Source organism: Sphaeramia orbicularis, chromosome 10 (assembly GCF_902148855.1).
Source record: "Sphaeramia orbicularis chromosome 10, fSphaOr1.1, whole genome shotgun sequence".
Classification (NCBI taxonomy): Eukaryota; Metazoa; Chordata; class Actinopteri; order Kurtiformes; family Apogonidae; genus Sphaeramia; species Sphaeramia orbicularis.
Genome location: NC_043966.1, coordinates 47,421,893 through 47,447,218, shown reverse-complemented (window position 1 = coordinate 47,447,218; position 25,326 = coordinate 47,421,893). Strand labels below are relative to the sequence as shown.

At 37.9% G+C, this 25,326-nt stretch overlaps 1 protein-coding gene across 6 annotated transcripts in view; it reads right to left on the bottom strand.

Annotated features, from left to right (window-relative positions):
• The window catches only part of LOC115426787 (misshapen-like kinase 1), a 114,616-nt gene extending 89,547 nt beyond the window's left edge, over nucleotides 1–25,069 (bottom strand). For all 6 annotated transcript variants that reach the window (XR_003936394.1, XM_030145019.1, XM_030145020.1 and 3 more), the window contains exons 1-5: nucleotides 24,929–25,069; nucleotides 22,634–22,699; nucleotides 2,770–2,826; nucleotides 242–367; nucleotides 46–156 (exon numbers count right to left, since the gene is read on the bottom strand). Coding sequence is in view for 5 of the 6 variants with exons in the window: in XM_030145019.1 (XP_030000879.1) it covers nucleotides 46–156; nucleotides 242–367; nucleotides 2,770–2,826; nucleotides 22,634–22,699; nucleotides 24,929–24,985 (417 nt within the window). In the remaining variant the exon portion in view is untranslated. The remainder of the gene's footprint in view (nucleotides 1–45; nucleotides 157–241; nucleotides 368–2,769; nucleotides 2,827–22,633; nucleotides 22,700–24,928) is intronic.
• Between the last annotated feature and the right edge of the window lie 257 nt (nucleotides 25,070–25,326).

Below are 25,326 nucleotides of genomic sequence, written 5' to 3'. Positions count from 1 at the left end.
TATTATTATTTTATTGTGTGTACATTTATTTTATTTTAAACTTACCCTGAGCACCTCTCGACAGATGTAAGCAATCCAGTCTTCCTTCAGGCAGTTTCCTTTTGTCTTTTTCACTAAGTCTGTGACAGAGCCAGCTCCACAGTACTCCATCACCAGCTACATGGACAGATAAGCACATTGGTTAAATATAAAAATTCATTGTGATTGTACTGTCACAAAGGAAGATGGCTGGTTTACAAACCCAGAGTTGGTGGTCCTGTCCAGCAGGACCTTTCTTAATAAAAGCTCCATAATAAGTGGCGATATTTCTGTGGTGAGAGTAACTCTTCAACATGTTGATCTCCAGCTTTATCTCCTCCTCCTCCTCCTAAACATGACAAAGGAGCAAAAATTAGATAAACATGTAATACTATGATAAACACATCAAGTGCCTTTTAACCATACTGACAAAGTATTGAATAGTATCAAATGCTGAACTTCTTTGAGAGCAACTCAATCAGATCTCTATCCTCATTTCCTGTTTTTGTTCTCTTAAAGAAATTCATGACACTTCGCATCATAGTATAGATAGGTGATGTTTAATCCTGCATGTATGCTAAGACTTATCTACACATGTTTCCCTTAATATCTCAGATTCCTGGAGTACATGCAACACAAACACGTATACTTCCAGGCTGATAGCAGCTCCAATCAGACTGCACGTAACCCCTAAATAACCTTTCACCCAGCTATTGGACCTGAATTCAACCACCAACAAAATGACTAAGGTTGGCCAGTGTTTTCAGATGCATGGACACAAAGATAAAGCAGAAGGAAACACAGGGCGGCAGTTTTTTTCTTGTTTACGTACTATAAATCCCTGAAATGACTTGAGACTTTCTCTGACTCACTGAACCTCTAAATCTAAAGAAGAAGAAGGAGAAGGAGAAGGAGAAGGAGAAGGAGAAGGAGAAGGAGAAGGAGAAGGAGAAGGAGAAGGAGAAGGAGAAGGAGAAGAAGAAGAAGCAGAAGAAGAAGAAGCAGAAGAAGAAGAAGAAGAAGAAGAAGAAGAAGAAGAAGAAGAAGAAGGCTGTGCAAGGCAGTTAGGAGGAGTTACAAGAGGAAACTAGAAAATGCTTCTCCCAGTCTCTGACCCCCTTTAAATCTCAGCAGGACAGAAGGAGAGAAAATGACAAGGCAGAGTTTGAACTTTCACCTCCATCTGAAATACAAAGCCTCCTGCCTGTGTCTGCAGTTTGTGTGTGTGTGTGTGTGTGAGCATCTAAGAGAGAGGAGGGAGATAATAACCAAGCATTTCCTGTTAAAGTTTGTCTGCCACAACACAGAAGACCCTGAATCCCATCAAGGGCAAAAGAGAAACCAGTGCGGCCTGCAAAGTTGCAGAATGTGGGGGGAAAAACCCTTACAGAAGTTTGGTGTATGCCTAATTTACACAAACTGGACTGGTGCATTCCTCTGAGACAGAACATCCCAGAGAAGAAAGAAGGATTCAACTCGACCGCATTCAAAACACTGTGGTCAAATGCTGTTGTGCTGCATTATGGCCAGCCTGCGACATACTTTTACTGGTCCATTCGCTGTTGCTCTACATCTGTAAAGCCCGAACAAAATCTGATTTACAGCATCATGAGGTTTATTAATACCTTATATCACCCAAACTCTCAGAGAATGTGGCTTTAAAACTATAATGCGAACACAGCTTTAATATCTTCACATGGAATCTAATAAAAAAAAACAACTTTGAGGTCAAAACAGAGATATTGGTGGGAACTGTAGAAGAGTATGGGAGAGGAGAGCATTTCATGTAATTTCATTTTGTTGGGCAACCGATATATGAAAGCTGTTTTTTTTTTTGTGATCATTGTTCTGCGTGTGCTTTAGAGAAAGGTTGGGGAGTTGGGGAGGGTGCCAAAAAAAAAAAAAAAAAATTATATATATAGATATATATATATATATATATACACATTTATAGGAATAACTGAACTGAGAGAGAAGAAGATACAGAAATGCAGTAACAAAATGGTCATTTAGTTGGCTATTGAACTTTAAAATACTAACATGTAATTTGCAAAAGTAATAAATAGTGTAGTGCTGGTAGATAATATCTTTGGATTTCTATTCAAGTCCATTTCTGTCTACAAATACTATGTCAACTTTTTTCTGGGGACCCATTTTGTCTTGGTCAGTTATTTGGACTGGTATAACTGTACTGGTGGTCCTTTAGTAAATTGTTGTGCTATTAGGATTTTAGAGCCGAGCAGAGCAGAGGCTTTGAGATATGCTGTTTTGGACTTTTATTGACAAACTCAGGGCTTAAAACCAATCTACAGCCTACAAACCAATGGGGTCACATCACAGCACATTTGTCTACTTCTAATTTGAAAAAAAAGAGAAAAACAAGAGAAAGAGCGCTACAGAGGAAGCTAAGAAAGCATCTGTTAGCATTTCCTGATGCCTTAAAATGAAACAGCAGTCCGCTCATTTCCATGTGGACAAACTTGTGACACTCCTTTTTTTCAGTCTGTCCTCCCTCCCTTTTCATCAGCTGTTTTATGACTGCTCTGCCTTTATTTCCCTGAAAGTGGATTACCTCAACCCATCTCTCTTTGTCTTCCCACCTTTTCAATACGTTGACCACAATTTTGCAAACTTACACTTTTGTTTAAGGAGGACACAGGGTCACTAATTTATTTGTGAACATACAGAACATTAGTGCAGAGGAAGGGAGACAGAGAACGGTGAGACAGATTTCACATAATGCACTCATACCTCTGTGACCTCCATGACTTTGATAGCCGCCAGTTGGCCCGTCTTGACATGACGACCCTGGTGGAGTAAAATGAATAAGAGGGTGAGCTCACGACATATAGACATTCCACATGAAACTAATTATATTAAATCAAGGAAGAAAAAAACAAGATATAACCTACAGTGACAGAGTGCAGAAAGAAACATGAAAAAACAGTAATGTTCAAGGGACAGTAGGTAACCTGTGGCCCAAATATGTAAGGAATATTTCTAAATGTAGGCTAACTTTTTACAGGTTACAGCAGCAGTAGAGTACAGTTATCAGAGTCACAAGCAAAACAAGATGGTGAGCTTTCTGTTATCGGGTGTGTTAGGGTTAGGAAAATCAAGAGCCCTCAGGGAGTTAATGTTAGGTTTGATTTTACTGATTGAGCTTCTTTTTTTTTTTTTTTAGTTTCTATTACCATGTTCCTGTCTTTCATTCTATTGTTTTAGTCTCTCTTGACAGCTTGTCAAGGCAGTGGAAAGGGTGAACAATAAAAAAAAAAAAAAAAAAAAAAAAATCCAAATCATACTATAATTAAGCTAGACTATACCAACAGTTTAAATAAAACAACATAGAAAGTATGAATCCCTTTTGTGTGAATGGGACTCACACACACATATTATTATTTCAAACATCTGTCTGTTTCAAGATAACTGGAGTTCTAACAAGTTAATGGACAGATTGATTGTCAAAAAGCAAACAAACACAACACCGGTTTTGCTTGGCTATTAAAGAGATTGTTAGAAAATGGATGTGGAACTGTCTAACCTGATGTATTTTTTTAATATTCCTGTTCACATCAAGCATTAATATAGATGCACTTTTCTTTTTTTTTTTACTTAAATTAACCAAGTGCCAATACTCCCTTTCTTTCATGAAGAGGTGGCTAATAGGGTTTATTGATCAATGGACCTGGATTCTAGAAAACCCCTTCACAAGATCTGTGTGTAAAATAAGTAAATGATATTTGCAAGTACAAAAACATAAATCAGACATGCATTTAAAGGGCTTAGATATTTTTCCAGCTCTAGATGGATTTTTTTTCCCGACCCCTGACATCCAATTACAACAAAACAAAATGAACGCAGGGCTCATGAACCATTTAATATTCCTCAGAAGTTCATATTTATTAGAGGGTAACTGAGTGATTAAATTATTTTAATGAGAACAGAGCTAATACAAAAGCACTGGGGGTTCACACACACCTCAAAACCCCACAATCACCCACCGTAATGTGTGTCTGGCCCCGTTAATAACTCAAATACTAATTATAATACATGTCCTGAGTGAATACTTGGATTATCACTTTCATTTTTTAAAGGACAAGGCTGCGTCTCTATAGTGTCATTTTCTCATGAGAGTCCCGATCTGAAAGAACAAGGCAGGATGCAGGATGAGAGATGGAGACAGTGAGCAAGACCAGAGAGAAAGAGCAGTAAAGTGCAGTCAGGTGAAAAGGGGAAAATTGAAAACCTTGTCATGAGTCAGAAAGCTGACAAGATACTAGAGTAGCTACCTCTATAAGCCTTTAAGCTGTGATGTATGACAGAAGTCTGTGTGTGTGTGTGTGAGTGTGTGTGTGTGTGTGTGTGTGTGTGTGTGTGTGTGTGTGTGTGTGTGTGTGTGTGCGCGTGTGCAGGAAGTACACCAGAGGGCATGACAAATCGTACTCTACTCAATCCACTAATATTCAGATAGAGAAGAGAGGGATGAACTCGAGATAAACATAGATACAGACATTGAAAACAAACAATATGTTCAATATCTGCCTAAGGTTCTTTCCCCATGCAATACAGTGTTACCAAGACTCGGCCATAGGGAACATGTGTTGAAATATTTGTGTCTAAATCAACAATTCCCACATCAGAGAAGACTTAAGGAGTTTCCAAGAATGACACTTCAGACTAAACAGATGCAGTGTAAGCAGTACAGAGCTGTTCTTGTGGTTTTTATAACATAACACCTTATGATCAGGCTCACACTCACAGTGAATCATTCAGCTACTTCTGCCATTAGAAAAAACACTGGAATGTCTTAAACTCAAGAGCAACAAGAGATACTACCCACTACTGTTATCTGACCCTTCATCATCAAAAACATTTGAAATGAATTTTCATGATAAAGGCCTTTATGGGTACATGTGCATCTTCTTTTCCTAATGTTTTCTTGTCTGCAAAGTTAGCAATAAGTACAACACTATCTCTTAAAGCAGAACCATTTGGGAAAGATTTGAAAATGGCTGAACATGGTGAAAGATTGCAGTGCCATTCTTCTACCATGAAGATGTCACTATATTGAAGTACATAATGTTGCCGTTAAAAACTCCCAGTTATTTGTCATTTTAAATTATTCATAAAATAGGGATGTAATAATTACCAGTATAATGATGAACCGCGGTAAAATTCCCGACGATTAGTATTAGCTACTTTCAAACTCTAATTAGGCTATCATTAAAACCGTGTTTAATTACAGCTCTTTGAAAACCTCACAGTGAATTTCCTGGACATACAGCAGCACTCCAGGCACGCATGAGCAGTTAGCAAAGTTTGGCCTCTGAAAACATGGCGGAAGACACCCGCATGAACAGCGCTCCAGAGATTTTTCCCCCCACTAACAGGTTTAATGTGGATAATGTTTCTGCCACATTACTTTCTTTAAAATGGCAGTGTTAATTTTATCTTCACGTTTGATTTCTAGATAAGGTACATGAAACAGTGAAAGTGTTCTTTCTGTACCAGTTCTTAAATCTGTAAGACTAGATCTAATTTTGAGCGTTGAATGTAAAGAGTAGTAAAAATAAGACCAATGGCCCTGTAGCTTACCGGCCAAATTAAAAGCTTTGGGAAATGTATCCAGATGCCATTTATTATCACCCCGTTATGTGTATTTATTATATTAAAGAAATAGCCCATGTTTTGGTCATATTCCAATCAGATCTGTAAAAAATTCAAATTCCAACTTGATATCATTGATACTTACTGATTTATTGGATCAATCCACTTCCTATCTCTTATAATGGGAAAATTTTTCAAAGTCACACCAAATCCAGAATCAGATCCGGATCAAAATAATGTCAATTCCTTGTGTTGACATAATCATAACTGAAGCTGTATGCCAAGTTTGAAGTCAATCAGAACTGTAGTTTCAGAGAAGAAGACGATTGAAATTTTTCCCCATAAGAGCCCATGTTAAATTTTCCGTAAGTTCCTGGATCCAGAAGAAGATCCTGATCAGCATGTGGCCATTAATGTTTTGGTCAGCTCCCCATCAGGGCTGTATTGTAGAAATTCACACTGGATATCATTTATATTTACTGAGTTATTGCATCGATCCACTTCCTATCTCTTATAATGGGGAAATTTTTCAAAGTTGCACCAAATCCAGAATCATATCCGGATCCAAATAATTTCACTAACTTTTGTTGACATCATCATAAAGAAGCTGTATACCAAGTTTTAAGTCAATTGGAACTGTAGTTTCGGAGAAGAAGACAATTGAACGTTTTGTAACAGACGACGACGACAGACGACGATGATGGACACCGCATTACGAAAGTAGCTTACGGCCTGTCGGCCAGAAAGCTAAAAATTACTATTAGTTCTAATCTACTATCTGCACAAAGTGCAGTTACCTCTTATGGCCATAAGGTGCCATCTTTAATGCACATCTGTATGTTTGATGTTTCCACGTTAATATTTTAATATTTTAATGTTTCTACCAACAGAATGTACATTGTGTGTTATTTTGTTTGTTCTGGTTTTTTTTCCAAAATAAAACTTATTTTTGGTGTGTATATAAGTACTTTTTTTTAACATTTTTAGCACATTTCAACAATACCACAATAATAATGATATTTTAATCATTTTGGTCACAATAACCATGATATGAAATTTTCATAACGTTACCTCCCTATTCGTAAAAGATGTTGATATGACAAAAATCACATATGAGATCAAGCAAGACAAAAACAGAAAATAGAATATATCCAATGATGAAATCGATATAAAGAATGAAACTAGACAAAAATGACTTGAAGGATGAAACAAGATGTAAATGACAAAAGAGATGCAACAAGACAAATAGGACAAATGGCCCTGTAGCTTACCAGCCAAATGAAAAGCTTTGGGAAATGTATCCAGATGCCATTTATTATCACCCAGTTATGTGTATTTATTATATTACATAAATAGCCCGTGCTTTGATCATATTCCAATCAGATCTGTAAAAAAATTCTAATTCCATTCTTGATATCACTGATACTTGCTGAGTTATTGCATTGATACACTTCCTATCTCTTATACTGGGAAAATTTTTCAAAGTCGCACCAAATCCAGAATCAGATCCGAATCAAAATAATTTCAATGACTTGTGTTGACATCATCATAAAGAAGCTGTATACCAAGATTGAAGTCAATCAGAACTGTAGTTTCGGAGAAAAAGACAATTGAAATTTTTTTCCCCATGAGAGCCCATGTTAAATTTGAACGACAGACGACGACAGACGACGACGACAGACGACACTGCTGGATGCCGCATGATAAAAATAGCTTACAGCTTGTCGGCCGGTAAGCTAACAAAAACAATGAAAAGGTAAAACAAGATGGGTATGACGTAGAAGATGGAACACGGTGACAATGACCTTAACAGTGTCAAAAACATAAGATGTTGTAACACGAAAACACAAACATGGTACATGATTAAATTGTTTTAGTGCTTGTTAGCTTACCGGCCGACAGGCCGTAAGCTTTTGTCATCATGCGGCGTACGGCGTCGTCATCGTCGTCGGCGTCTGTCGGCGTCGTCTGTTGTCGTCGTCTGTTACAAAACTTTCAATCATCTTCTTCTCCAAAACTACAATTCCGATTGACTTCAAACTTGGTATACAGCTTCTTTATGATAATGTCAACAAAAGTTAGTGAAATTATTTGAATCCAGATCTGATTCTGGATTTGGTGTGACTTTGAAAAATTTCCCCATTATAAGAGATAGGAAGTGGATCAATGCAATAACTCAGTAAATATAAATGATATCAAGCTGAAATTTCTACAGTACAGCCCTGATGGGGAGCTGACCAAAACATAATGGCCACATGCTGATCAGGATCTTCTTCTGGATCCGGGAACTTACGGAAAATTTATTGTAAGAGATAGGAAGTGGACCGATGCAATAACTCAGTAAGTATCAATGATATCAAGTTGGAATTTGAATTTTTTACAGATCTGATTGGAATATGACCAAAACATAGCTTATTTATGTAATATAATAAATACACATAACAGGGTGATAATAAATGGCATCTGGATACATTTCCCAAAGCTTTTAATTTGGCCAGTAAGCTACAGGGCCATTGGTCCTATTTTTTGGATTTGTTCTTGAGAGTCTGATGTTTACCAGATACTTGCCTGTGTACAACCCAATTAATGTCAAGCTCAGGCAGAAAAATTCCACATAGGAGACAAGAGAATGTTGGTATTTGATACAAGTCTCTTGGACCATAAAACCAAAACTAACCAGATCAAATCTATACAGTGTTAACAAAAACATGCAACTTGTTTGGCACTTGCAGGTATGAAAAGGCCCAAAGACACATCAGATTGGCTCCTCCTTTAATTTGTTGGCCTTGTGTATGTTGGATTTGAGATATACTCTATCAACCTCACTGATCCCTATTCATCCAGGCCTGAATTCCAGCCTTAATAGGACATTGTCTCTAGAATTGCAAAGAAATGTGGCATACAAGCAGCAAGTGGCCTGACTGTGATAAATAAGGAAATAGCCTCCCTGTCCCTTCAGACTCTGTAATGTCTCTTAGCTCTGCTGTCACCACAGCAAACCAATGGGCAACTTATTAATAATATGTAGCCGTGATTTCACTCACTCTCACTCACACACACACACACACACACATACACACACACACACACACACACACAAAGCTCTCAGCTCTCCGACAGAGTTAATTGGAGAGAGCTGTGCACTTTCTGACACTGAAGTGTAATGAGTCATGCACGCAGGCAAACACACGTTATGACACTGTAAAGTGCTGCAGTCAAACATGCACTGAAATGAATCCAGAAACATTCTCGATTTCTGCCTGTCATTTGTTCTCAGACACACATACACACACAATGACAGAACAAGGGAACACTACAAATATTGTGTCAGTGAAAAGGTTACTATAATATATTCATACATATGCTAATTAGATACTAGAGAGACATTTATAATGCAGACAGCACAGAGACAAATGAGGAGAACACTGTTACAGCCACTCGCTTGCCTGTCTGTACATTTCTGTCTCCCCTCCCTTCCCCACATTCACCCCTTCTACACCCATACCCTACCCATGGTTCTCCCTCACTACAATTACACGCACAAAATATTCAGGTTTTTGTTCATGTTCTGAGAAAGGCAATCTTCCCACATAGCTGTTAATACAGCCATTGAAAATAACTATTCCAGTAATATTCCAGAATAATAATGCCCTAACATGTCGTTTATCTCATCAAGATATGGACAAGTGAGAAGATGGTGGAGTATCTAGAACTCAGTGTTCAAATGGTACAGTTTAAGGCCACCCTTTACGAATACCCAGAATCACTGGTTTGCTCAAATGTGAAACTGTGCCAAGTGACTGGAAACCTGTGTGGCCAAAAATGTCAACCTTTACCTCAGGTCGAGCATGTACTAAAACCGTTGGTTAGTGGCAATCAGTTGGTTTATGTTGTGAAGACACGAATGCTGGGATGGCTGTTAGCACCAACTGAGCTTGACAAATTCCAAATGAAGATTGATGAAAGGTGGAAGAATGAAGGAAGATAATGAGGATGATATCAGGAAATTACCAATGGGCCTGAACATTGAGCCATGAGAAACACTGGGAAGAAGAGACTGGATCATCTTAAAAAGGTTGTCACTGCACACCAACACAAAATCAAAAGCCTGCTGATGGCCAAGTGTTTCACAAGGTACAGGCCTAAAAATAGGTGAATTCCTACTTCTGATGAAAAATGTCCTTTTAGTCATGAATCTTTAACCAAGCTGAAAAAACTGATGGCTTTTTGGTTTGTGTATGAGAGATGACCATAAAGGTCATTGATCACAAAATAATATTGGCATATGTAACATGTCTTAATTGGTAATGATCCACACAAAACACATACCAAAAACAAACTGAAACCGTGGCCCAAGAACCAAGGTACGGACCAAACCGTGGGCTACCTGTACTGGTGCACCCAAGTAAACAAGTGGACTGTGTTTATGATGGAGTCATCTTCAAAGTTGTTCACCATGAGGGAAGTGATTCAGGTGTGTGAGCACAGAAAGACTAATGGATTAGTGATAATTTGGCTATCGGGTTTTAAAAATTTGGGAAAAAAATTTGGGCTGAAAGTCGCTGCTTTAAGGATTGTGCTGCTGGAGTGACTGGATTAACACCATGACAGGTGTGTCCGAAAAGATAAATTGTACTCTTTATCAAAGGATGTTGAAAAATAGAACACAGATTGTATATGATGCATAGTATGAGGATTGAGATGCAGTAGAATATTTGTGTGCATGTAACTGTGGCATCTGTCTTACACTCTCTCTCTTCAGAACAGCCTGTGAATTACATTTGTGTACTTTATGCTTGGGTGAACAAAATCACTGATTCTTTTCCTCCACACATGTAAAAATAGTGCTGTTTTAAGATTACGTGTGTATCAATGTGTGTGGGGTCTCAGTATGTGGACTGTTTGCAGAGTTTTTTTGTTCCACTCAAACGTAGCCTGCACTGGCTGGCACAACAGTGTCAAAAAGGCTGTACTGGTTCCCATTATGCAGAGAATAATACTGTGAAAAGCTCTGTGATAACTTGCTCTTTGTCACTCTGATTTGAGAAGAACTGAGAAAATGAAGTGGCCCCTCCTGCATTTGTGTGTACTGGTCGGTCAGCAGAGAAGTACACTACTCTACACAACTGCACATGGGTAATCAGCACAAACTCTCTAGCCCTAAGCCTCACAGGGGTTGCTTTCCTCTCCAGTGTCCAGTTTTTGTCCCTGTCTCTCCCTCTTCCTTCCTCCTCTCCTGTCTTTCTGCCTTTCACCTCTGCCTTCCTTCCTTTGCCATTTCATGCTTTCCATTGTCTGGTCCCCACTCTCTCCACTTTATGTCTGACCAGCACAGACACGGTAGGTCTACAGTATGTCGGAGAGTTGTTTCCTGCCACTGTCTTTGTTTTCTCAGCTGAGACTCCAACTCACCCACCAACATGTTAACTTTATCTTCAAGTAAAATGAGATAGGGTGACACTGAAGAAAATGTTCTTATTCAAAGAGAAGTCCATCTAGTTGGGTGTACAGCTGCACAAAGACCACAGAGTAGTCTGTGTGATTACAGCTAAAATAATCAGTGTAAATCTATACTTGAGCTTCTTTTTATGTTTTGGTAATCAAAACTATGTGCATGATTGGAGTTAGAATGATATGTGGGTTACAACGAGAGAAGTGCTGAAACTAGAAAGAGGAAGTGTAGGTGATGCACTTTGGGAATTGCAATGTAGCCAGCTGTTTTATGGCTGTACATTGTCCACAATGTTTCAACATAGCTGAGATGTATCAAGTGTGGGACGTGTGTGGATCATAAATCTAAACTGCAATTGTTATAACAGCAAGTGGAAATAAAAAAGTTCAATGGTAGAAACTGAATGGTAGTCATCATATCGTTGCTGTATTATTTTCTTACAAATAGGTTATATACAAATTGTTTAAATGTGACAAAGCAACCATTTCAGTTCATTCATAGTAACTAACGGTCCATAATTTCAGCATTACTCAGAGCAGCACAGTGTTGCATCAGCAGTCTTGGTTTTGGTGGAGTTCACATTTTCCCTTTTTAATACACACGTGTTCATACATGAACATGCAAGCACACACATACACAGAGATGACTCTATGACAGTGGCTTACAGAGAAGGGAAGTTCTTTTACAAAAAGGGATACGCCCTGTAACTGTGTCTGTGTGTGTGACTACAGACTAAATGATGAGTAAGAGGACTAAGCACAGTGTTTGGCTCTTGGTGATGCCTGCATACATTCTATTTAGTTTATTTGTTTAGTTTACATTTGAGCTGCAATGTAGGGATGCATCAGATGCACCAATCTGTCTGTAGAAGGTGAAGAGTGTGAGAAACTATTATTTAAGAAGGCTAAATAAGTAAGTAAGTAAGTACGTAAATAAGTACAGGGTGAGTCAGAAAAAACGCTCTTTCCATTTAAAGAAATTGTACTGCTAAAACGGAAACACTGATTTTTCTTTTGACCATACAGTCATATTGATGTGGTTATTGAGCATGTCTGGTGATGTAGTCATAGATTTATTGCATTGCATAAGAGAGAGAAGGTCCATTGTTTATTGGGCACTGAAATACCTGCCAATACAATGTATGCCACAGTGAACAAACTTGAAATTGACAACAATTACAGGAGTCGGGGCTTTGCTTTCACACTCAGGACATAGGCCTACATGACAGTGCCCAGGGAGTTTTCCTCATGGCAAGACCACAGCGATTGCAGGTATTATTTCCTCATTGAGTTGTCTGTTTGGGTCAAGAGAGAGAGTGGCCACCTAGATCCCCAGACTTGACCCCCCTTGATTTTTTCTTGTGGGTGTATCTTAAAAACCGTGTGTATCAGACTGTTCCACAAACTCTTCAGGAACTCCGAAATCGCATCACGGCTGAAATCCAAGCCCTACGACGAACACCAATGGCGAGAAGAGCTGTGTTAGAGATGCGACAACGAGCACAGATTTGCATCAATCTGAATGGTAGCCAGGTTGAAGGTCGTGCCGGACGACTTCGTTGAGACAAAACATTTTGATGGCGAGTAAACATGCTGTAATGGTTGACAATTTCAATTTCATTCACGGTGGCATAAACTGTGTTGGCAGATATTTCGGTGCACAATAAACAATGGACATTCCCTCTGTTATGCTATGCCATAAATCAATGATTCAATCGCCAGACATGCTCAATAACCACATCAATATGACTGTATAATCAAAAGAAAAATAAGCATTTCCATTTCAGTGGTACAATTTCTTTAAATGAAAAGAGCGTTTTTTCTGACTCACCCTGTAGATAGGCTATCGTTGGTGCAGCGTCACATTTTGTTTCTGACTATTTGTGGTAACACCTTTACCCCCATTCTGACTCTAAATCCACCCACTACATGATTCCACAGGGGTTCAGAGCAGGTATGTTTTTTTTTTTTTTTTTGCAGAGCAGAGTAATCCAAAACTGTTAACTGAAGGTGTAAAAACATTTTTGTAACTTGTAGATTTTTATGTATATTATTGCTTGCCTTGATGTGTTTCTTCAGAACTGAGTCATCTAATTAAAATTACAGCTGAAAATGTTTCAGAGTTTACTGTCAGTTCAATGGTGATTGCCTTTTGCCCATTGGTTTGAAGACTAGCATGTTGAAGCCTTGACTTTTGGCATTACAAATTTTGGCCATCACCTTCTTGGATCTTTGCAAGACTGGTGCTGTCGCTAAGTAATTGTTGTTCATTAATTGCCGTCAAGTAATTTCGGCTTCTTGCTCAGAGTTAAAAGATAGAGTTGTTTGATAACAGTATACAACAATAAAACATAACTGCAATGTCAACCTTTTGTAATGTAGACTAACTAGCAGACTGATGCAATTTTGAATTCATGCTAAAATTAGCAAATGGTGCAATGGTGGACTAATAATGTCATAATAAAGCAGTGTTTCTGCTCGTAAGGTTTTGCCACAGCACAGCGCCTCAGCAAAATCCTTGCCACCACACCATACATTTGATTCAAAACATCATCACCATTGCATTAAGGCCCCTGTCCGTGTGTACTCAAGGTGAACTCAATGTAGACCCAAAGCAGACATCTGCTGTGCAGACTCCACATACACGTACTCGGTGTCACACAATAGATTGCTTGGTGGGAAGTCTTCACATGGACCTGTTTTAAACGTGACATTTATACGCTAAACTATGAAACCTCAAACATCCGCGGAGAGTGAACGCGGAGTCCGCACTGCTCACAGTACACTTGCAGCATGCCCGACTCTGTGGGAGCCTTTAGACTTATTACACATATGTATAGTATCTATTTACAGTATATAATATATATAATATAATATAATATAAATAAGGCCTTCTATTTTCAGTAACAAGCCCTGCGCTCAGTGCCACTGTACAATTTTTACCCTGTATTTTTTTTCCCCAAAGGATTATGCGCATACTCCAAACTGTCAGGCATGTGCCACCGTATTTTTTTTCTAAATAAACATCCAGTAGTGATCCAGTAGTGAAACCTGTCGTACTGAATTTACCCCGTGTATTTATCATTTACTATCGTAAATTTGACATTATTGGGATATTCAAAACTACACAGTTAATGGGGGTAAAAACAATTTGGGTGTAAAACCAACATGCTGCGTGCTGTACCAAATTTACCCACATAGTCTGCATGTGCAAAAACACCAGAAATACAAAAATAGTATGGGGGTAAGAATTATATGCTACACAACACCTTTCTTAAGTAATCAGAAGATCAGCGCATGAAGGGATTTTTTTCCACACTGAGTAGGCCCACTCATTGAATAAGGATGACACACCGCCGCACCAAACGATCAGTTCTACAGGAAACACTGTAAAGTTTCTAGTTCATGAAACATTTGTATGACACATTTCTTGGATGGTCTTGTTAGTGGAACTTTTAACCACAATACAATACAGCTGTCTGTCAGTAAAAATAATCATTCTAGAAATGTTTATTCAATAAAAAGAAGCTCTTAAAAGCCAACATGGCAAGTGCTGGATTTTGCTGTCAATCATGAAACAATGAAATCCCACAAACAGACACTCAAGCCTTCTAATTACTATTAACTGTTATTTACAGAGCAATCATTTCCAAAAGGGCTACCAGTGCACACGTTAGATGGTCTAGATGGAGTGACTGATACCAGAATGACTCCTGGAAAAAAATCTGACTTAGCCTAACATTCTCCAGAAAAAATATATTTTTTGAATACAAGACAGCTGGACCCAGGGATTTCTATAGCTAGCATCCAGTGGCCATTACCGGTACTAAATTATGAGAAATTTGCACAACGCTTTAATATGAAAACATGGTTGTTGCACCCTGATGTTAACTTTCCATAGATTCTGTTTTTCACCATTTCCTCTATTTTCCTTTTCAATTCACAGACATTCCTTTTAAAAGACATTCCACTTTCAGGAGTTTGAGACTTATAGGTTGCGGCCACAAAATCACTGGAGGCAAACTACAGCCATGTGACAACTACTGGACATAATGCACCCTTTAACAGCAGTGTGCATGTATACTCTACATCCACAACCAGGACACAAATGAGTTTGTGCTTTGCTCAAGAAATATAGGGGTTGAGTTTGCAGAGTGAAATGTCAGTAACCGGTCAATCATGAGCCTTGCAAATGATAAGTTGTGTAGTACTCTAATCAGCTCTGACTGTGGCTTGTTTTATTATGCATATTGTATGTATTATAAGGGAAATTGCTAGGAAAACATGTTGTCATGTTTTCATTCTGCCTCTCGCCTTCTCCTTTCCAGTGTCCAATCAAACCTTGCAGTTGTAAAACAGTGATGACTCTGTTGTGTCTTGTTAAGTCTCACTCTACACTGTGGCAATTTCATCTGACACCCGTCTAATTTCTCTGTCACACTTCTTAAGATGTGGTCTAGCAAAAGTGCACTTAAAGATGCTTTCAGTTCTTGAAGCAATTACAATAAAAAGGCCTGACTGTTTTGTGCTGCCCTCACAATTGCCTGCCTCCTCTAATTATGTATTTTGCTCATCAGATAACTCTGTCTGCTGACCAGGAAGCAGTTTTGCTGTATTGAGACAAAAATTAGGTTAATGATGGTCACTGTCATCTAGTGTTAGTGCTGTCACCACATTATAAGCTTCAATTTAGAGCAGAACTAATTGAACTATAAACCATGTCACTAAACAATATATTGTAATAGGACAGGAATGAATATGTTGATTTGCGTGGAATACACTGATTTATTGAACTATTTATATTCACCCATAATTATGTCAACTCCTTCTTAAGAGCCATACTGAAAGTAAAACTTTGGCCTCAAGACTAAAGTCAGTCTTTAAGAATCTGGGAAATTTTGCTGAGTTTAACACAAGAACTTAAAGAAGAGTCCATAGAACAGATGCTAATACCTAGTATGGTAATACACCGTTCCTGTACATTTGCAAGTTGTTTGCATTTTATTTTTGTAAACATAAACCGCTGATACTAAACAACAGATTTCCATTGACATTACACAGTAAATGGGTATAAGCAACTTTCAGTACATACATAATGCAAGTCAATTTCCGGTAACCATCTAGCTACTAACATTGTACACAGGTCCACCTAAACTACAACCAAGTCATAATCAAGACCAGATTGTATCAAAATTAGGACAAGTCCAAAAGTTAGTGCGGTTGAGAGTCATTGAGATGAGGTCAAAACCAAGACTAAGACTGAAAGATCAAGTCAAAATCAATCTGGAAATAAAATATCAAATGCTCTTTCTACAGAATTGGAGTTGGTTGGTTTCAGATACCCAGTACCACAATACAAGTAGCCATTCAGTAAATAAAATGTGTCTCCTACACCAAACTCATTATTCTGTAGGTAGGCACTACTATTCACTTTTCATCTCATCTCTCTTTTTACACTCATTCTCATTCATCTCTTAACACATATCTATAGCACAGACAACAACCTTATCACATTGTACTATAAGTAAAAGTTCTGTGTACACTGCATCAGTTGCACACTTTTAAATGTGACAGTGTCTACATATCATGGCGTCTCACGTTTCCTGCAGGCCTGAATCTGCTACCTGGCCCTCTCCCCTTGGGTATTTTGACCTGGTTTAACCTGGTTACTTCCTGCTGCCTTAGCTCTTTGCCAACTTAAGCTTAAACTGCTTTGCAATACAGTGAAATATTGTCTCTGTGTGTGTTTCTGTCTATCATCCTGTTACTTTCTACCAGTGATCATGCAACAGTACCAAACCGCATAGCTCATTATCAACTATGAACCAGTAAGTCATCTACAAAAAGCCAGCCATGAACACAAGATGTGAATCATGGAAAGCTGGAGTTGTATCTGACTGTTATCTCTCATGAATGCAAGGTAAGAGGTTGCAGTTGAAATACTGTTCAAGTGCAACCTTTCCTGCCTAAACAAGGCACCAAAAGCATATGCACACTTTAAGGCTCATTATATATGAAGAATATCTGCTGTAACATTGTTCAATATTGTGATGAGATAGTTTATGGTAAATATTGTAGTGGTCACTAAATGCTGAAGTCAACAAAAACATCTGTTCAAATAAAAATATGTTTGTCTTATGGTAATATACTAATCTGTACTACTCTAGATTCAATATCAGCTGCATGCTTTTAAAGTGCTGAAGTTATACACTATGTATTTCTTTATATGATATGATACAAACACATGAGAATGAACTTTTATAATCCTTTTCAGAAATATTCTTTTATCATTACAATCATGTGCAGATGTTTAAGTCAGGGATAAAGACGTGAGGGAGTTCATCTAAAAATTCCATGTAATTCAACACACAAAGAAATAAACAGAGGAAAAACCCACATGCTTTGTCATCTTCTCCGCTTGTGTAACTCAGCAACTAGGTGTTTAGTTTAGGAACAGTGTGTCTGCGCATGTACAGTATGTGTATGATAACTCATTGTTCTAAATAGTCCTGTTCCTGTTTCCTAAGGGATCCACAGAAATCCTGAAAAATATGTACAATTATACACATGCCTGGGTTTAACGTTAATGTTTTGGTTCATCTTCCCAGTAGACTGGATCTGAAATCTACTAGAACCAGGGTCATTATTTCTTGAGCCTACAGAAATTGTTTCATTTATTAGCAATAATCAAGTAATAAAAAGTTAATGTGATCTGCATTTTCAGCTGTAACCAGAGAGAAGGAAGCATGATAGTTCAAAGAATGTGAAGACTGAAGAATGTGCTTAATTGTTTTTACCAACAGACACACGTTTCTAATGACCTTTTTAAGTAAATCAGACTCTGACAAGTGTCACCAATCAAAATTTGAATTCTATATTGCTCCATTATTTACAGGAACTTGCAAAGTTTTTGGAATCTGTAACTCTCACTAACACGGAGAAACTTAAAGGAAACATGTTTGCTTTGCAAAGTATCTGCATCACTGTGGATAAGGCTTCGGTCATATCTGAAGGTTTCCTCTTCCTACAACATAAATAAACGAGACTCAGAGAATGGATTTGGTCTTTTGTGTGGAGCTCTGTGCATGTGTCACAGTCAACACTTGACTCACTGTCCTGTGCATCTCTTGCAATATTTCCTCTTTCAGGAAATCAAGCAGCACTGAAGGCACACACCCACCTTCTGTCTTGCACATATTCATCACACTCATTCATTAAAATCTTTAAAAACACCCTAAATGTTCTTATTTGCTCACTCAACAGCTCTGCTAGATTACTGATCATACCCACTGAGCACAGTCACGTCCAAAAGAGGCCAATTCAATGTTCAAAAGACATCCATCAAGGAGCCTTCTTGGCATCACTTGACATCAGAGTAGATTAATATATTTCAAATTGAAACATATTTCATCCTTCTTGGACTCATTTCACACACCACTGTTTTACTGTGTTCATTAACTATCAGCTTTATTGAATGCATAGGCTAACCCCGATCCTAAGTCAGAGGACACCTATGCACATCCACAGACATACATAGGGTTCATGTTAAGACACTCATTTGTACAATCTGTCTAACATGACCAAAGAGGACCAGGGTCCAACTTGTACCAGTACTGCACATAGGGATGCACTGATCCACATTTTTTCACTTCCGATCTGATCCCGATACCTGAATTTGGATATCTGTCAATATCGACATTATTCCAATACCAGAGCTCTGTTTGCTTTAATATTATTATTATCATTGTTGTTGACTTTATATGAGGCTGTAATAAACTCCTCTCTACGGGCAAGTTTGATATGTACGAATGTATGCATGTATGTCCCAAAAGGAAACTTGAGGTAAGTATAAGGTTAGAAAAACAGGAAATCCTGTTAACAGGAAAAATCCCATCCTGAAAACAAATATGCAACTGTAACGGTTTCAAATTGACTGTCAATATTTATTCAATCCAAGAAGATACACATAAAGGGTAAACTTGTCGACCACTACAGTGTTTCATCTACAAATTGGTCTGACTGAGTCCTGGGACTCAGCTCACCAAAAAAGACTGAGTCCTTCTGATTTTTTGTTGAGTCCAACTGCTACAGTACTGAGTCCCAAAACAAAACTTTAATTTTAAAAAGTACGTTATTTGTTTCATTATCTTCATTTTACATAACAAATCATTCACGTCACACATATACTCCATTGTATACACACGAATAGAAGTGAAACACAGATTTTCCTGAACTGTTTAATGATCAAATGTAAATATTCTGAAAGAATGAAAATTTTAAAACATGTTAGAGTGATATGATCCAGACTGGTCAGTGGTCAGCTGTAGGAGTGTCATAATAGCCACTGTGTCCTTTTTTCAGTTCATATTTGTTCAAGTTATTCACATTTTATTGTTAAAGAATAGTTTGTTAATGTAAATATTTTCATAATTTAATGATTTTTTTAAGTTATTTATAGGCAGTATATATATATATATATATATATATATATATATATATATATATATATTTCCCCATATTAAACCAAGAAAAACTATTGCAGTCATTATTTATAGATTATTATATTATTATTTTACTGTAGATCATATTGGTCTGCGTGTGGAACCTGAACTAAAATAAGTTTGACACCTTTGACTTTTAAGAATTTCAGTATAATTTTTGCACTTTGCAAATTCATACTGTGGACCAGATTAGACCCTTTGATGGGCCGGTTTTGCCCCGCAGGCCGTACGTTTGCCACCCCTGCTATAGTGCATCTATGGACAGGTCCGTCTATCCTCACATCCACAGGCTGCTGTGGATCAGTGCCTTTCACTGCCTTTATGTCCCATATGTCACTGGAAAGACCAAAGTCTATTCTTCCAGTGGGATCTGGAACTTTTCCAATTGAACAATCAGTGACAAAGTTACAGTCATCGAAACTGCGCTGGCAGTGGTACATACGCATTTAAAGAGTTTTTCCTGTGAAAACAATGAAAACCGGACATTTTCACTAATTTATAAAAAGTGCCCAGACAGGACATGAAATGAGGACATGTCCAGGAAAAAGAGGACATTTGATCACCCTAGTATTGAGACAGTTTTTCTGTTGGGTGAGGATTTGAAGCAGCGGGGGTGGGAAGGGTTATCACAAGTGCAAGCAGGGATACGTACCTTGGCACAACACCGGGACGAGCCTTGTCAAACCATAGTTGGGGGCGCAGCCTACACACGGACCACACTAACCACATATTAAATGGCTGTCTCATAGGAAAATGTGAACAGACATTTTTACTTTTTTACTATTTTGACCGCTTGTGGGGAAAAAAATTATCATAAATTTTGTTTTTATCTTTGCATCCTCTGGGACTCATTTGTTCATTTATTTTTTTTTGTTCTTTTCAAATTTTATGCATATAGGATGCAGGACGCAGGGGTACATGAAACACTGCACTACCCCTCTCCAAATAAAATACAAAGGGCTGCTTCATCTGATCAGCAGTGATCAGCGGTGTTTATGGTATAAAATATTTCCACTAGGGGTGTAACAGTACAGAAAAATTTCATTTTCAGTACAGTGAAGGAGATTAGTGTGTGTGGTGGTGGTGGGGGCTTCGTAACTACATAAAACGAAAAGTGAAACTTAACAGCTTTGAATGTCCGACCCGGCTTCTGTGCCTCTGTTATACTCTCTGTTGTCATGTTTACACCCCACCCCACCCCTTTTCGGTGCCCCAGCCTCAGAATAAAGTGTTTTTTTTTTTGTTTGTTTGTTTGTTTGTTTTGTGCAGCGGCGCTGAGAATTCAGCAGTGGTGCAGTACCACTACAGAATGTATATAGGTGAAACCCTGCACATGGGTTCCTCTTGCGGCCACCTTGTTTCCCGAGTGTTTGCATTCTTCACATAGGCTACATGTATTCCTTCAGTACGCCTCCATATTGTACTGAAGGCCCCTAACCAAAATGGTTTGGTACAAATGAGTGCACCATTACACCCCTAATTTCCACACAGCGGACATGCTGTGATCAAAAGTTGGTTAGCCACAGTGCTGCTCAATGCTCACCTGCTAGCTGGCTGCAAGTTGTGGAATGGATTTCCTGAACAGAGGCTTGTCTCATTACTCACTGAAACACACCTCTGTTCAGGAAATCCATTCTAGAATTTGCAGCCAGCTAGCAGGCAAGCATTGCAGGGAATCACTTGTGGAGTCATTTCAGCAGACAACATTAAAGCACAGACATGGCTCACAGATCGGAAATCTCTGCAGGTTGGATCAGAAATTTCCAATCCGTGAATATTCGTGGTATCGGAACCCGATACTGATACTGGATTGGATCGGCCCCATCCCTAAGTGCACATATACAAAAGTAGATAGAAAAGACATGGTATGAACATCTCTGTGATATGGCATTTTTTGTATGAACTGCTCATAAAGTGTAGAATAAATTGAAGAGTAACTAATTGTGCACTGCAAAAACAGCATGAGTTAATGTTCAAGCTAATTTATTCTTGTAGGAAAAAAAGCTCTCTTCCAAATTCATGTAATGAAACTTTTACTTCTGAATAAACACTTCATTAGCAATATGCCACGGTGAGCAGAACTGTCATGTTTGCACCTCTTATTTACAATTTGGTTAATTTCACTTTCATAAAAAGGTCTGTTTTTCTCTGCAGTCACACCAAAGAAAACCTCCTTTTTAAAACTGTTCCACAAATGAACAGTAACATGCAGTTTATGGTGTTACAGAAGCATGAGTACTTGATTTGCACTGCCAGCTGCACAAGCCTTAATAAGACTAAACACCTCTCCTGTGACCACAAACCACTCATATACACGTACACAAACAGATATTGAGATAAGGAAGTGAGCCCCACCCAGGGTCCATTAAAGATGCTGCAGATGTGACAGCAATGTGTGTGTCTATTAGCTTTTATTTGTTTGTGCATTCTCCGTGTGAGAGCCACAGGATATTTCGGTAAACTGAGAATTTCTTCTTCTTTTTTTTTTTTTTGTGAAGTTGTACTAGTCTTACCAGAAGTGACACATCATATGTTGAAATGTCTCTTTCTGCCCTATGAAATGGTGGATCATGACACATAGCTAACAAAAACCCTGTTGTGCTGTCAAATGAATGATTAATTTTGTGATACATTATAACATTGAATGCATTTGAAAACTTAGCTAAATTAGTATAAATATGTATTGTTTAGTCCTTGTGGCAGCTGTTCCATGACCAATGTTTGATTGTACAAAACCGCTATGAAAAAAAAATCTGAAAATAATAATAAAAATAATTTCTGACTTGCTGCTTTTTTCTTAACAATACTCCCTTTCTTTATTCACTCTCTCGCTCATTTAAGTGTGTGTGTGTGAGAGAGAGAGAGAGAGAGAGAGAGAGAGAGAGAGAGAGAGAGAGAGAGAGAGAGAGAGAGCGAGAGAGAGAGAGAGAGAGAGAGAGCGTGTGTTCTTTGTTCAATTTACAGCAGGACACTTTCACATACATTAACATGTACACAAGAGACACCTCCTGTACCAATATGAGGTGGAAAAAAAGTTACATAGGAGTACTCACTTTGTACACCTGACCATATGTTCCATTGCCAACCACCTCCACCAGTTCAAAGATACCTGCTGGATCCTACAGCAAAAGATAACATGGTGGGAAAAAAGGAAAACATTTCAATTAGAAGTGATGATAAGCTGCCAACGGGAGTCATACAGAGCTGAGCAGGCCACAGCAATAAAATAGACAAAAGGGTACATTTCAACTTACATCGGGGTGTTAAAGTCATTTTAGTTCAGGGGCCATATATAACCCAATATGATCTCAATTGGGCCAGACCCATAAAATAATATCAGTGAAAAAAGTAAAAGTTAGTAAAAGTTACATTATGAAAATGTTAACATCTACAAAGTTTCCTTAAAATGTGAATAACATGAACAACTTTAAATATCTTAAGAAAATAAGTGCAGGTTTAACAATATTATGCCGCAGCTTATCATTTACACATGCATTACGGCTTACAGATCACGGTGGATCTACACAGGCACAAAACATTTAGTAAAAGAGATAATATTATCAAAATTGCACTTAATTCTCTTAGACATTTCAGGTTCATATTTGTTCACATTATTCACATTTTTTTGTGAGAAGATACTTTGCAAATGTAAATATTATCATGTAACTGTACTTCTTTTTACACTAAAACAAAGAGAAACATTTGAAGTTGTCATTATTTATAAGTTATTATGATAGTATTTTACTAGTCTCACCCACTTGAGATTGAATAGGTCTCCATGTGACCCCTGAACTAAAATGATTTGACACCAATGACTGTTAATAACTTCAGTGCAATTTTTGCATTTCACTAATTCATCCCACGGGCCGGATTGGACCCTTTATCAAGCCGGTTTTGGCCCACGGGCCATATGTTTGACAACTGTGAGTTAGATCATAATGCAAGAAGTGTTGTAAGGAAAACGATAACAGCTCTATATGGTATACGCAGCATGGAGAAGAACAATGCATTTTATAAAGATATGTGGTCTGAGGAAGTGTAGATGAACATTACTTACGGGGTTTTTCATTTTACAAGTCAGTGGCTGTACTCACTAATCCTTATATTACCCAAATGGACCTACAAGAATGCTGTTTTTCTACCTTGGGGTCGGGACCCAACATGGGGTCACCTGGAATTCAAATGGGATCGCCTGAAATTTCTAGTAATTGATAAAAATAAAAACTTACTAATAAAAAATATATGGTGAGTTGAGAGAGACAATCATAATACATAAAAGACATGACAAACTGTGAAGCTGAAACTGAAGCACCGTGGTACTGTTTATCTTTCAAATGTTCATTGTGGTCGGTTTCAGATGCTGCAGCTCTTTCATAATTCATAGTTAGAGTTATTGTTTGTTCAGTATTAATTGTCAACCTTGTAAATCCAAGCTGGACTGACTGTACATATCCTGACTAAGGAAAATAAAATTCTCATTTTGTGCAGTAATCTACACCTGGCTTTTCTGCCTCCGTCCATAATAATATACATTATATAGACTAAATGTCGTCTAAAATTAACGTTTATTTGCAACATAGCAGAGCAAACTATTACATGATCGAAAACAAATTAATTTTGGCAAAAATAATAATAATAATAATAATAATAATAATAATAATAATAATAATAATAATAATAATAAAAGTCTCTGTTTTGAATGCCTGGGGAATTTGTGATGTTAAAATGGGGTCACGAGCCAAAAAAGGTTGGGAACTACTGCTGTAAAGCCTCTTGACTCACCCAGACATCGTCATTTCCTACAGGAACAGCATCAGTGTCATCAAAGTGTCATTAAAAAAAGAGTTGAAATGTGACTAAACCGGTGTCAACTGAGCTGAGTATTGGGATGAAGTGATTTAAGGTCAAGCAAATGTTTCGCTAATGTAAGCCATACTTTTCATTCCATTATCCAAAACAAAACAAAAAAAATTGCTATTTTGGCCATTTGCTATTCTGTGTCCACCACTTGTTGCAGTTTAACTTTTTTTCGTCAAACTATCCAAAGTGAAGCGGTGTATGTAAACACCTCAGCCTGTAAACTTACACCGGACAGAGTACAGTGCATACAGAAAGCCAAGTGTTTGAGTGTAAACCAAAGTCTATACGCTACATACTCAATAAGGAGACGATACAAGTTTGTTGAACAGTACCAAATTAAGTCTGAGCAGTCGAGTTTATGTCTTATCTTTTTGGACTGTCTAATTCGCTTTAAAGTAACACTAAGTTTTCAAGCAACACCCACCACATCCTGCAATGTTTACCCTTAACATTTCATTAAAAAGGGAGACAACGTCCCTCCAACTCACCCTCAAAGCAGCGAGGTCTATACTGTCCAAACTTCGAGTGGTGTTTTCTCTCGACATTGCTGTCAAGTTTTGTCAGCGTGTTAATATCTGTAAACAAGACATGGACAGCTCAAAGTTTCTCCTCTACAAACTAACGGCTCTCCCCTGCTCGGCTCCTTTCTGAAGTTTAGCTAGTAGCGTCAATTACGCAGTAAAAATATAATTTCCGGTAGAGGCTTTCAAAATAAGGGAATTCATTACACATAATCTAAATAGAAGGGTATTTTTTGTTTTATAACAACTATTCAAACTTTATAAAATAGTTTAAACTCCCTTTTCCGTACACATTCACATGTAAAGTTATAAAGTGATTATCGTTTACTTCTGTCATGTTATTCCGAACCTTCTATACGACACTT